The sequence below is a fragment of the Nerophis lumbriciformis genome, linkage group LG38 (assembly GCF_033978685.3).
Source record: "Nerophis lumbriciformis linkage group LG38, RoL_Nlum_v2.1, whole genome shotgun sequence".
In the NCBI taxonomy this organism is placed as follows: Eukaryota; Metazoa; Chordata; class Actinopteri; order Syngnathiformes; family Syngnathidae; genus Nerophis; species Nerophis lumbriciformis.
Genome location: NC_084585.2, coordinates 17333858 through 17346972, shown reverse-complemented (window position 1 = coordinate 17346972; position 13115 = coordinate 17333858). Strand labels below are relative to the sequence as shown.

The following is a 13115-nucleotide window of genomic DNA, read 5'->3' as shown; positions in this document are numbered from 1 at the left end:
TCAATCAGTGCGAGTGTAATGCACGTGTACTAATTTGTGTGTCTGTATATCAATGTGTTTTAGATCGACGGATCTGAATACACACATTTGGATTGATACACGGACATACAATTTAGTACACACGCACACGAATTGGATTACACGCGCACAGATTGAGATACATGTTTGCAAATAATTTTGCTACAATAATACTTCAATATTCGGTGCTCAGCCAAAGAATCTCACGTGTTGGTGAGTCCAATTTCATTTGTAACCGTTTATGTTATGAAACACTACTGTGATATCATGCGCTCCACTATGTACAGTATTTTTCAACCATTTTATTGTAATTTAAGTATTAAAATACAAACATAAAGCCAATACAGCTGGTATTCCGACACGTGAAGTGAAAACCAGTGGTGGTCAACCAAGCCAAGATGGCTGTTGTACAGGAAGCAGCGCGCAAACTATCTGAGTAAAAAAGAGGCCTAAGTCTTCCTGCAAAAAGCAGATGCAAGTAAAAAAAAATCAAACTATGGAATGGAATAGATCCCTTTACTTTATCAAAAAAGATTTGTCAGGTGATATCAAGGATTTTACGTTGGATGCGTTCCCAGATATGTCAAACTATTGCGCTCCAGATGTCATTCTACACGACAAAACAGATGGAAACTTGGAAAAACATGGAGGTCTACAACTTCTTTGTGTGCTGCTGGGTCAAGGAAATTGTTATCAAGACTCTCCCAGATAAATATGCATCCATGTTTGTTGCTGTTGCACGCGCCGCTTACGAGTAGCGTGTTTTCCCCGTCTTTATCAAACTATAACCACAGCTGTCAACATGGTGTATGTGCTGAAATGTTCATTTATAATTGCTGCCTTTAGTAAACGCTTAACTCTTTTAGGTTTTGCTCGTATTTGATTGATCGCTTTTAGAAAGGCCGAGTTGGTGTTTTTCATGCGTACTGTCACGGCCCGGGCGCATGCCAATGCCCATTCCTCAAGGAGCCCAGCGGAGCACACCTCGGGACACGCCCACGGCCGCTCCTCTCCTGCACGCGTCACGCAGCCGGCAGCTGCATTCAATATGCAATCAGCGCACCTGTCGGTGATGATCTGGCTGGGCTTCTTAAGCCAAGGCAGACCTGCGTTCCTGGCCAGAACGTAACCATCCGTTCCCGTACAGTGAGCAATCTGATGCTTGATGCAATCTTGCTCTCTCTCTCTCTCTCTCTCTCTCTCTCTCTCTCTCTCTCTCTCTCTCTCTCTCTCTCTCTCTCTCTCTCTCTCTCTCGGCCTCTTTAGAAAGGCAGAGTTGGTGTTTTTCATGCGTACTGTCACGGCCCGGGCGCATGCCAATGCCCATTCCTCAAGGAGCCCAGCGGAGCACACCTCGGGACACGCCCACGGCCGCTCCTCTCCTGCACGCGTCACGCAGCCGGCAGCTGCATTCAATATGCAATCAGCGCACCTGTCGGTGATGATCTGGCTGGGCTTCTTAAGCCAATGCAGACCTGCGTTCCTGGCCAGAACGTAACCATCCGTTCCCGTACAGTGAGCAAGCTGATGCTTGATGCAATCTTGCTCTCTCTCTCTCTCTCTCTCTCTCTCTCTCTCTCTCTCTCTCTCTCTCTCTCCCCCTCTCTCTTTCTGTGTGCGTTTCTCCCGTCGTGTCTGATTTGCTCCCGTATCTTCCTTGTCCTTCCAGCTTCTGCCCTTGTTCCTGTGTTGGCGAGCTGTGCGTCTCGTCATTTTCTTGTTCCCTTGCTTCCCGGACTGCCCTTTTGGATTCTCGACCTCCTGCTTGGACATGGACCTTCGACGCCCCGCTTAGCCCCGACTTTCTGCCTGCCCACGACTGCCTTCATTCCTTGTCCCTCCTTTCGTTCAACACTACGTAACACACCACAGCTAATCACACACATAGCCTCACACACACACCTTGGATCTAGTCACACTCCATTTCCCCCTGTTTAATGTATAGTATTGTTCATTTTATATATATATATATATATATATATATATATATATACATACATACATACATATATATTGTCGGAGGCAGATATTTACATATATCCGAATTTAAGTTGTACTTCTTCCATTTCTTTGTCATATTTGAAAACAGCTCGTGTTTTCCACTTCTTCTCTTGATGCTCTGTCAGCAAGCAAACTGTGTGTGTTAACCTTGAGTTCTTTGGAATGTATTATGGCTAGGGAGACGTTGTGCTTGTGTTATGGCTAGGAAGGGGGAAGGAAGAGAGGTTTTTGGCGTTGGGAAGACAGACCATTTTTGGGAGGCGCAATAGAATGTTCGAGGGTTAGACTGGTCTCAATCAAAATGTATATTGGCAAAGCTTTGAGAATATACAACAAAATACCTATTCTGTCTCTGGTGGTTTTTCAACTCAGCTTTAAGTGTCGGAAAGAACTTGGGAGCGAATTGTGACTTGAATTCCCTGGGAGGAACAACTGGTCCAAAACGCAACAATTTGGGGGCCCGTCCGGGCGACACGCTGAGAATTGGACACCTCTTGCACTCTTCTGGACAGACTCAATTGTTGGCCAAACATAAAACAAGGTAAGCAGAGCCTTTTTCTAAAATCTGCTTTAGGAGTCTGTCTTGAAGTATGTAAGTCAAACACTGTTTGTACCCCAGACACAGAGTGGACATTTTGATAAATTGGTTGCATTTTGCCTTGTCCGTCATTGCATATGGTGGCCAACTCATGTCATTGCGTCTTAAATCTTTCACCTGTGACTAGAATGGTTGGAGGTTCAAGTCCTTTCATATGTTATATTCTTGGGTTAGAGTCCGTTTGAACAATACGATAAAGATGGAGGTTCAAGTCCTTTCGTATGTTATATTATTGGGTTAGAGTCCGTTTGAATAATACGATAAAGATGGAGGTTCAAGTCCTTTCGTATGTTATATTCTTGGGTTAGAGTCCGTTTGAATAATACGATAAAGATAGATAACCGTGACGGGCTGCTTCACTGACGAGTAAGCAAATAGTCGGGTGTGGCTCGCCCTGGGGGTTTGGTCTCCCCTAAAAGAGTTCTGGGTTCAAGTCCTTTTGTATGATACAATAAAGAGCACAGGTGAAGATTGAGAAAAAATAGACGAGATGGCCACGGAATGTGATGGCGGTGGGGGGGGGGGGGGGGGGGGAGTGTGATGAATGTACTGTTGTCAACAATGAAATTAGTAGGTAGAGTTTAAAAGGAGAACGTTTCATGAAAGGTTTAGGAGGGAGTTTACAACACTCGAAAAGTTGTGAACTTAAACGTTTGTAAATAAAGAAAAGTAACTGGAAGTTTTATGGTAAAGTGAAACGCAGAGAAAGAGCTTTCGTGCAGCTTTTTCCTTGTGTGTGTGTATGTTGCTGGTTGCGTGGGAGAGTGTGTGTGTGTGTGTGTGTGTGTGTGTGTGTGTGTGTGTGTGTGTGTGTGTGTGTGTGTGTGTGTGTGTGTGTGTGTGTGTGTGTGTACGTGTGCTTGTGTGTGTGCACGCGTGCTTGTGTGTGTGTGTGTGTTGCTATTGGTGACGGTGGAGTCCGCGTGGAGAGACGGAGGGGGGGAACAAGGTGAAATAGATAAGGACATGGCTCGAGCACAGTTTCTCACCATGTGCTCGAGAATTTAAGAGTTTGACGGAAGAGAAAAGAAAGTTAGAGAAGAATAAGATAAAATGGACGGGCTGTCGCAATTGCACGAGACTATTCAAACGACCCGCCCAGACTTTGACTAAGCCAACGCCCCCTACTCAAGTGCCAAGAGAGGGAGGTACTCACACGCCCTCTCTAAGACATCGGCTCAAACTCTTAACCCCTTCCTTTGCACGTCTGACCATTTTCCTCCGGCAGATGGCAACCTCGCGCGTGCATACCAGACATTGTTGACACATAAAGCTGCTATTAGGGGCCACTTTCAGAATAAGCATTTTGCCGTCACAGACATGCAAGCCATTGTTGACCTTGCTTTCCCACCTATACCTCAGGGAACCTTTGGCTAAACACTTTAAACAAAGCTAAGCCTGATATACACGGTGCCAAAAACAACACATGGCAGGGACATCTTATTCATCACATGCAAAATTGGACAGAGCAGGATGGTGGTAGAGTAACAAGGAAACAACTACTTAAATTACAGATCGCTGAAGATGAAAAGTTAAAAGAACCAAAAGGTCAAAGATCAGCTAGCGTATATTCAGCAGTGGGTGACCTTGCTTTTGAGTCCCAGCAGGTGGAGGACACCAGACGTGTGACCAGACGGTTGGACTCGGGTGGTGGACACGGTGCTTTAAGGCCAAGACAGGGTGAAAACTGTTTCATCTGTGACCAGCCGGGTCACTGGCAACGTGAATGTCCTAACTCCTCTGAACGAGACAGGCTCCCAATTGCAGCCAAAACATCATACAGGCATGGCAAAGGACGCCCAAGGCAGAAGCCCCAGCAGGAAATACAGATAGGCCCCCTGCTGGACATAAGTGTCAACGGACAATGTTATCAGTTTGTGATTGACACTGGTGCCACCCACTCATTTCTGAATGCAGAGGTACCAAAGAAACTGTGTGCTTCCTTTTTGAAGGTCGAAGGCTTCGCTGAGGTCACAAGAATGTTACCGGTCACCAAACCTCTTCCGGTTCAGATTGCTGGACTCTCGCTGAAGCACCCCTTCGTGGTTGACCTGCACACACCTTGCCTAATTGGTAATGACCTCCTTTACAGACTGTACCCTGACATTCAATATCGCACAGAAGGAACCTTCCTGGTGTTACCTGACGGCTCAACCACCAAGCTGCGACACCACTACCAAAGCTCCTCCAGGAGCTCCTACCACAGCCTGAAACACCAGAAAGGGCTGACATCTCCAACTGCTCTATCAGTGAAAACCCTGGCTGACTGAGATGCTTCCGTGTGTACCGCCACCCGACTCGCCTCATGTTCATGCCAGGAGGCCTTTGACTCCTTTATATTTATATATGTTGGAACTCAAGGTGTGGCTGCTCATGTTGACATATCTTTGCTACAACTAGCATAGTATAAGATGGACACAATTGCTGTCCCACATTGTTCCCTTGCTCTTTGCCCCGCCTACAAAACCAAAGACTTAGGTCCAATGATAAAACACGGCGTAGCTGCCACTCATTGCACCGACACCCCAAAACCACATTTTCTATTGTTTAAGTTTTCTGTTAAGCACATAGCTATGGGCTGCACTTTGGACACCCCGGCTGTAGGCTACGAGGAGCTAGCAGCTACACAACAGCTGAGCTAAAACGACACATTACATTTAAGCATATCAAAAAATTATAGTTGCTTATTACATACACACAGTCACCATGACAAAAGTCTGACAGAAAGTATTCAGTAACAAACGTGTCCGCATCATTCAACTTCCTACAACATGAGCTTGACTTAATTTGTTATTGTGGCCACCAGGCGTGGTGAAATTTCAAATTACTGTTGCGAAAAGCATCCGCCATAAGGTTAGTGTTTTTCTAGTATTTGTGTCGATATAAATATAGGCATATTTTGAAGCTTTCACCATATTGAATAAGGTACATAAAATTTAGGATTTAGTTGAGTTTGAGTTAAATGATAAATGATAAATGGGTTGTACTTGTATAGCGTTTTTCTACCTTCAAGGTACTCAAAGCGCTTTGACACTACTTCCACATTTACCCATTCACACACACATTCACACACTGATGGAGGGAGCTGCCATGCAAGGCGCTAACCAGCACCCATCAGGAGCAAGGGTGAAGTGTCTTGCTCAGGACACAACGGACATGACGAGGTTGGTACTAGGTGGGGATTGAACCAGGGACCCTCGGGTCGCGCACGGCCACTCTTACACTGCGCCACGCCGTCCCGAGTTATTTCTGATTTCGCTAAGGTGTCCCCTACCCTAATACCACCCTTTTGACTTCATTGATATGATCAATCCGGTGAAAGGGAAAAGATACTTGCTGACTTGTGTTGACAATCACAGTGGTTGGCCGAAAGCAACCCCAACCTCAAAAGAGGATGCAAAATCAGTAATTAAATGGCTTGTGAATGACCTAATTCCCCGACATGGTTTCCCCAAAAAGATTAGGTCAGACAAAAGCACCCATTTTGAAATTACTCACTTAGCCTTGGTCGAAAATGCTCTTGGACTAGAACACAGGTTCGGTTTGGGGGTACCATCTACAGTCCCAAGGTAAGGTTGAAAGGATGAACCAGAACATCAAAAACGAATTGGCTAAAATCTGTGCACAGACCAAATTGAATTGGATTGACATGTTGCAATTAGCGTTAATGATCATTCGAATGTCCGTGAATAAAACTGTTTTACCGCCCTTTGAGTTTTTCACCCTATGAACTGCATACAGGTCAGCCCCTTCCCAGGATCAACACCCCCCTGGAAGAAGGAATCAGCGTAAAACCAAAATGGTATTTTACACAAAACGCAGAATTTGTGTGCCAGTTCTTCTGTACAGATTCGAGGATGACAGCCCGCCACTCCAGATTCCCTTCCGTCCACTGAGAGGGTCAAGATCAAGGTCATCAAACGCAAGTGTACGGAGCCCAGGTGGAATGGTCCCTTCAAGGTCGTGGTACGGACGTCCCACGCCCTTCGACTAGCTCGTACAGGGGACACCTGGTACCACCTCTACCTCTGCACTCCCGCGGAGGAGCCTGCCACGGAAGGGGCCCAAAAGACGACGCTGAGAGACACCTCTCTCCGTTGAGCTGCCGTCTACCGTCGTGTAGATCTTCCAGATTTTCTACCTACAATACTCTGATCAACTTCAATATTGTATACCATTGATTGTGAGACCAGTCCATATGCTAGATGTTTCTTAGTTTTTCTTGCTTGCTTTCAGCATACTATTTGTGTCGTTACATTAAGTGAAAAGTTTGATGTTTATCCCCGTCTCGTTACCTGAATTACTTTTGATTTCTGAAAGGCAGGATGTTATACCCAGTAGGATTCCCTGACGGACTGGTGTTTGGGCTTGCTCTACTGACCTTGTGTCTCAATTCTTCCTTCCCGACGACAGTGACTGACAAGTGTCTTAGAACGTACGGCGGACTTGAAATAGACTTGGTCAAGGGGGACAGCAAGACTTACTTTTCTGACCTGTGTAGTGTGATTAAGTGCGAGGGGAAAATTAGTTCTTGCCATGCTAGTAACCTCCATCTTTGTTACGACTCAAACCTGAACTATTGGTGTCGGATGCGGACAACATACTCTGGTAAGTGGTGCCCCTTATGGAAGCAGGTAACCCACTACACAGGGCCCTTAGACTACCATGACCCTTAATATGCCAACATACCTCCACAATTCAAAGTTATTCTGAGAGGGATGACCTTTCAGAGGAACTTTGATCGGTCCCAGAACCCCCTTTCCCCTACAATTGCCAGAACAGGTGTTATACCTAGTCCCTTTTATGTTGTTTTGGGGGTTGACCAGACAGGTACAGACCCTAAAGGAATTATTAAAATTAATGTCCTTGAGAGGGCGTTAACTACCTCTGCCCCCTTGAAGACCTGGTAGCTTTGACCTTAGGAGCAGGTGCAGGCAACCTGTGGCTTAGGTGGATGACTAGCATGGCTAAGAGCCAAGACCTGGGTGACTGTGTTGCTTGTTCCGCTGGACGTCCCTTTCCCCACACTTACCCCGCCCCTTTTGAGTTGACTGACACTAATGGCTCAAACTGTCTTATCTCCTTGTTTTCTGAACCCACACCGCCAGGTTGTGATTTGTTGGTTAGTGTGCACCCTCCTGTTGACAATTTCACCCGACTTCTTCCCTTTGTGGCAATTTACAGGACCCCCTTCACCCCCCTACAAATTGGGTGACATTACCCCCTCCTGGTGCACCACCCTGATAGATGGCTCACGGATAGGCCCTTGGGCACGAGCTGACTTATTCTGGTATTGTGGGGAGCACAGATTGTACATTAGAATCCCGACGTCAGCCGTTGGGCTTTGTGCTATGGTTAGACTGGTGACCCCAGTCACCCTAGACGGTACCAAATTAACACCCCTTGGAACTCCTGTTTCAGTGGCCTCTCTAACTTCCCGCAGAAAACGCCATGTTTTATCTCGGAGGAGTGTAACGGGCTCCTTTGATTTGATGAGAAACCCTGAGGGTGTTTACTTTGATGCAATTGGACAACCAAGGAGGGTCCCACCACAACATAAATTGTGGTGTGAATCCTGTGCAGGTTTCGAGAACCTTCCTATAATTGGTGCTATTTTCCCTGTGACTGCTACTAAAAATGTAGAACGCATTAACTATGTTTTTTATAATCTGTTGAGACTGACCAACCTGACTCGTGATGCTGTTGAGGGGCTTGCTGAACAACCTGGGTTTGCTATGTCACTGAAGGGGGTCTGGCAAAGTGGTGACTTTCGAGAAATGCTAGTTTCCTTCCCTGAGAGTGACGACATTGACATAGATTCCATCCGTTTATCTCCCATGTAACTATGCTTTTAATTTTTACTAGCTTGCTCAAAGAGGGGCGTATTTTAGAAGTGTTGTACTAGTGATAAAGATCTTTTTAGAAGATCTGAAGGGGGAATTGTCGGAGGCAGATATTTACATATATCCGAATTTAAGTTGTACTTCTTCCATTTCTTTGTCATATTTGAAAACAGCTCGTGTTTTCCACTTCTTCTCTTGATGCTCTGTCAGCAAGCAAACTGTGTGTTAACCTTGAGTTCTTTGGAATGTATTATGGCTAGGGAGACGTTGTGCTTGTGTTATGGCTAGGGAGGGGGAAGGAAAGAGAGGTTTTTGGCATTGGGAAGACAGACCATTTTTGGGAGGCGCAATAGAATGTTCGAGGGTTAGACTGGTCTCAATCAAAATGTATATTGGCAAAGCTTTGAGAATATACAACAAAATACCTATTCTGTCTCTGGTGGTTTTTCAACTTAGCTTTAAGTGTCGGAAAGAACTTGGGAGCGAATTGTGACTTGAATTCCCTGGGAGGAACAACTGGTCCAAAACGCAACAATATTCATATATATATTGTGGTACCTGATTCTCACCAAGACACAGGATTGGGTTTGTAGCTAGCCGAAAAGGGCATTTATTGTACAAGTCTTTTTAGGAAGGGCGGGGTGTGGAAGTAGCAAACTTAAAGTGTCCATTAATAAACATAAATATCTCCCATCTGGGGCTCTCAGTCCTTCACACAGCACACTTCTCTAAAGGTCAAAGGTTATTGCCTATAAAACAAGAGAAACACAATATAAGTAAAACATTTCACCAGTAATGTCTTTAGTGGGGAAATAGTGGATGTCTCACTCACCGCCTGATGCACCTGCCTTGACACAGAGGAGAGCCAGACCTGAATGAGGCAGAGTTAAGTATGGTTTGTAGCTGGGCCCCACCTGGCCGCACAGCTGGTGTCACTTCAGGCTGATTGAGCAGGTACAGGGGAATGTACCGCCCCTCGATGATGCGGCCAAGGCTGGGGTGTTGTCTTCCGTGTTCCACTCTGCCTCCATTCCCTGGCTCCTCCCCTGTGAGGTGCCTACCTGTCAGGCGGTGCTTGAGCGAGACTCCACATATCCCCCCCTAAGCTCGCCGGTCGGTCCGGGAGCTTCTTTGTCCTCTTCATAGAGGCGGGACATGGCGTCTGCATGTGGGATCGCCTTCCCAGGCCGATATTCCACGGTGAAGTGGTAATTTTGGAGTTCCAGGAACCAGCGTGTGACGCGATCGTTTCGGTCCTTATTTGTGGACATCCACTTCAAGGGGGCGTGGTCTGTCACCAAGGTGAAGGTCCTACCCCATAGGTAGTAGAGGAGGTGGTGTATGGCCCACTTGACTGCCAAGCACTCCTTTTCTACTGTGGCATAATTTCGCTCATGGCTCTGGAGCTTCCTACTAATAAATGTCACTGGGTGCTCTTCTCCGTCCACGAGCTGGGCGAGCACGGCTCCAATGCCCGTGCCTGAGGCGTCAGTGTGGAGGATGAATGGCTGACTGAAGTCGGGGGCTTTCAACACCGGTTCTTCACACAGGGCTTTCTTCAACATCTGGAAGGCAGTCTCGGCCTCAGCCGTCCAGGTGACATGCTGGGGCAGTTTGTTCCTTGTCAATTCATACAGTGGCGTTGCAATCGTGGAGAAATTTTTAATAAACTTTTGATAATAGGATACCAGGCCAATAAAGGATTTTACTTGCTTTTTCGTCAAGGGGCGGGGCCATTCCTTGATGCGCTCCACTTTGCGGGCCTGGGGTTTCACGCAGCCTCTTCCTATAGTATAACCGAGATAATCCGTCTCAGTCAGACCCACTCGGCACTTTTTAGCGTTGACAGTCAGTCCTGCACGTCTAAGGGCTCCTAGGACCGCGTCGAGATGCTGGAGATGGAGAGACCAGCTGGTGCTATGAATCACAATGTCGTCCAAGTAGGCGGCTGCGTATTCTTGGTGGGGCCGTAGAATTCTGTCCATCATCCTCTGGAATGTGGCCGGGGCCCCGTGGATCCCGAAAGGCAAGACGGTATATTGGAACAGCCCCTCTGGTGTGGAGAAGGCCGTTTTAGGTTTCGCCCTTTCCGTCAATGGCACCTGCCAGTAGCCCTTGGTCAGGTCCAGGGTGCTGACGAAGCGAGCAGGGCCAAGCCGCTCTATCAGCTCGTCTACTCTGGGCATGGGATAAGCGTCACACAGTGATATCTCATTCAATTTACGAAAGTCATTACAGAATCTTAGGGACCCGTCGGGTTTAGGAACAATGACAATTGGGCTTGACCATGGACTATGGGATTCCTCTATTACTCCAAGGTCCAACATTTTCTTTACCTCCTCTTTTATAGCCGCCCGCCTGGCTTCGGGAATTCGGTAGGGCCTTTGTCGTATCACCTTTCCTGGTTTGGTCTCAATGTCATGGTTGATCATCTTGGTCCTTCCTGGCAGTTCAGAGAGGCGGTCCTGGTTCCGTCCCAGAAGTTCCTTCACATCCTGCTTTTGTGACGGGGAGAGGTCCTCTCCTATAGGTACCGGGGTAGTGGTCTGGGGAGAGGGTGCAGTTAAAAAAGCAGCAGATGGCAGCGGCTCGGCCGCGTGCCATTTTTTCAAAATATTCACATGGTAAACTTGGTGACCTTTCCGCCGGCCTGGCTGGTTTACCTTGTAGTTGACGGGCCCTATTCTCTCAATTATCTCGTATGGCCCCTGCCATCTGGCCAAAAACTTGCATTCGCTGGACGGTACTAATACCAGCACTTTTTCCCCCACCTGGAACTCTCGGAGTGTGGTACCTCGGTTGTACGTTCTTGCCTGTTCTCTTTGGGCTTTTTCCATATGTTCTCTTACCATGGGCCAGATTTTGCGAGCACGGGCTTGCAGTTGGGCGATATGGTCAATCACACTGCGGTGTGGCGAGGGTTGGTTCTCCCAGGTTTCTTTTGCAATGTCCAGCACGCCTCGAGGACGTCGGCCATAAACTAGCTCAAATGGAGAGAAGCCAGTGGACGCCTGGGGCACCTCTCTGATGGCAAAGAGGACATATGGAATAAGATGATCCCAGTCTTTCCCGTCTTCGTCGGCTACTTTTTTTAGCATCTTTTTCAACGTATAGTTGAAACGTTCCACCAGGCCATCTGTCTGAGGATGATAAACAGATGTTCGTATGCGTTTTACTTTTAACCATTTGTAGAGCATGGTTAGCACTTGTGACATGAAACATGTGCCCTGGTTCGTTAAAATCTCATCTGCAATTCCCACTCGGCTAAACATCATAAATAGTTCATGTGCTATAGCTTTGGCTGAGGCTGTGCGTAATGGTACAGCCTCAGGATATCGGGTGGCATAGTCCAGTATTACCAGTATGTAGCGATGTCCTCTGGCTGACTTTGGGAGTGGTCCAACGATGTCCATTGCCAGACGTGAGAACGGGGTGCTGATGATGGGGAGCAGGACCAAGGGGTTTCGATAGGTGGGTCTCGGTGCATTCTTTTGGCATTCGGGACAGCCCTTGCAAAAGTCTTCTATGGCTCGTTTCACACCGGGCCAATAGAAGCGGGTTATTATGCGGTCATACGTCTTTTGTACACCTAGGTGTGCTCCCAGCTGATGAGTGTGGGCAAGATAGAGCACTCGGGAGATATGAGACTTAGGCACCAGCAGTTGCTCAATTATGTCCCCGCTCTTAGTTAGCACCCCTCTATACAACAGGCCATTTTTAATCAGAAAATACGGTGAATTAAGTGCACTCACCCCTTCACATTTCTGTCCGTCAATTTCCACGACTTGCTGTCGGGCCCAGCTGAGGTTCTGATCATTCCACTGGGCAGTGGCAAACTCGCCCGTTTTTGGGTTGACGCTCTCTTCTGGTACGGGGAACTCCACAAAGGGGTCGCCTTCCTCTTCTGCCTTCTCCTCCTTCCTACTCTCTCGTCGCTCCTCTTCAGCCGAACTGTCACTCTGTGGGGCCCCTGACGAGGGCCTAAACGCGGGGCAGGCTGCAAGCGGTCTCATACTTTTGAGTCCATTGTTGCAGCGGCGATGCTGCCGTGGAACGGCACCTGGGATGAATCCCGGGGTCCAGTAACGGCCAAAGAGTACGCAGTCGGACCCGATGAGTAGTGGGACAGGCAGGTTTGATACCACTCCAGCTGGTACCAGTGCATCACCTCGGGGTGTCTGAATGTGTATGTGGCTCACCGGATACTGGCGGACATCTCCATGTACACACGTCACTGGGACGGTGTCTTTGCTGAGGGGTCCGGCAAAGTCAGCGTGTACCAAGGTCACAGCGCTCCCACTGTCCAGCAATGCATGTGCATCGGTCCCTCCGATCTTTACTGGGAGGCTGGCATGTTGTCGTCGTCCACTCCCCGTGTGGAGGCATGGTTTGCCTGCATCTGAGCTGGGGGCTGTGGCCATGGAGACATCACGGTCGCGTTCCGGGCACGCCCAAGACATGTGGTCCGGGTGTCCACACACATAACATTTCCGATGTGGGGGCCGACTGGGTCTCTCGGGGGCAGCGCCCTGATGTCGGGGTGGGGACGGAGCTGGCAGTGACGCTCTTCGGCGGTCGCGCCCTAGCTTCTCTTCCCCGGTGGCTCTGGCCGTTTCCATACGGGTGGCTCTCAGCATTTCCATGCTCACTTGGTG

At 47.9% G+C, this 13115-nt stretch overlaps 1 protein-coding gene across 1 annotated transcript in view; it reads left to right on the top strand.

Moving 5' to 3' along the window:
- hyal2b (hyaluronidase 2b) overlaps positions 1-6890 on the top strand; it is a 54767-nt gene extending 47877 nt beyond the window's left edge. Inside the window, exon 4 of the mRNA XM_061932699.2 lies at positions 6454-6890. Within this exon, the coding sequence (XP_061788683.2) occupies positions 6454-6513 (60 nt within the window). The 3' untranslated portion in view covers positions 6514-6890. The remainder of the gene's footprint in view (positions 1-6453) is intronic.
- The last annotated feature ends 6225 nt before the right edge of the window (positions 6891-13115 follow it).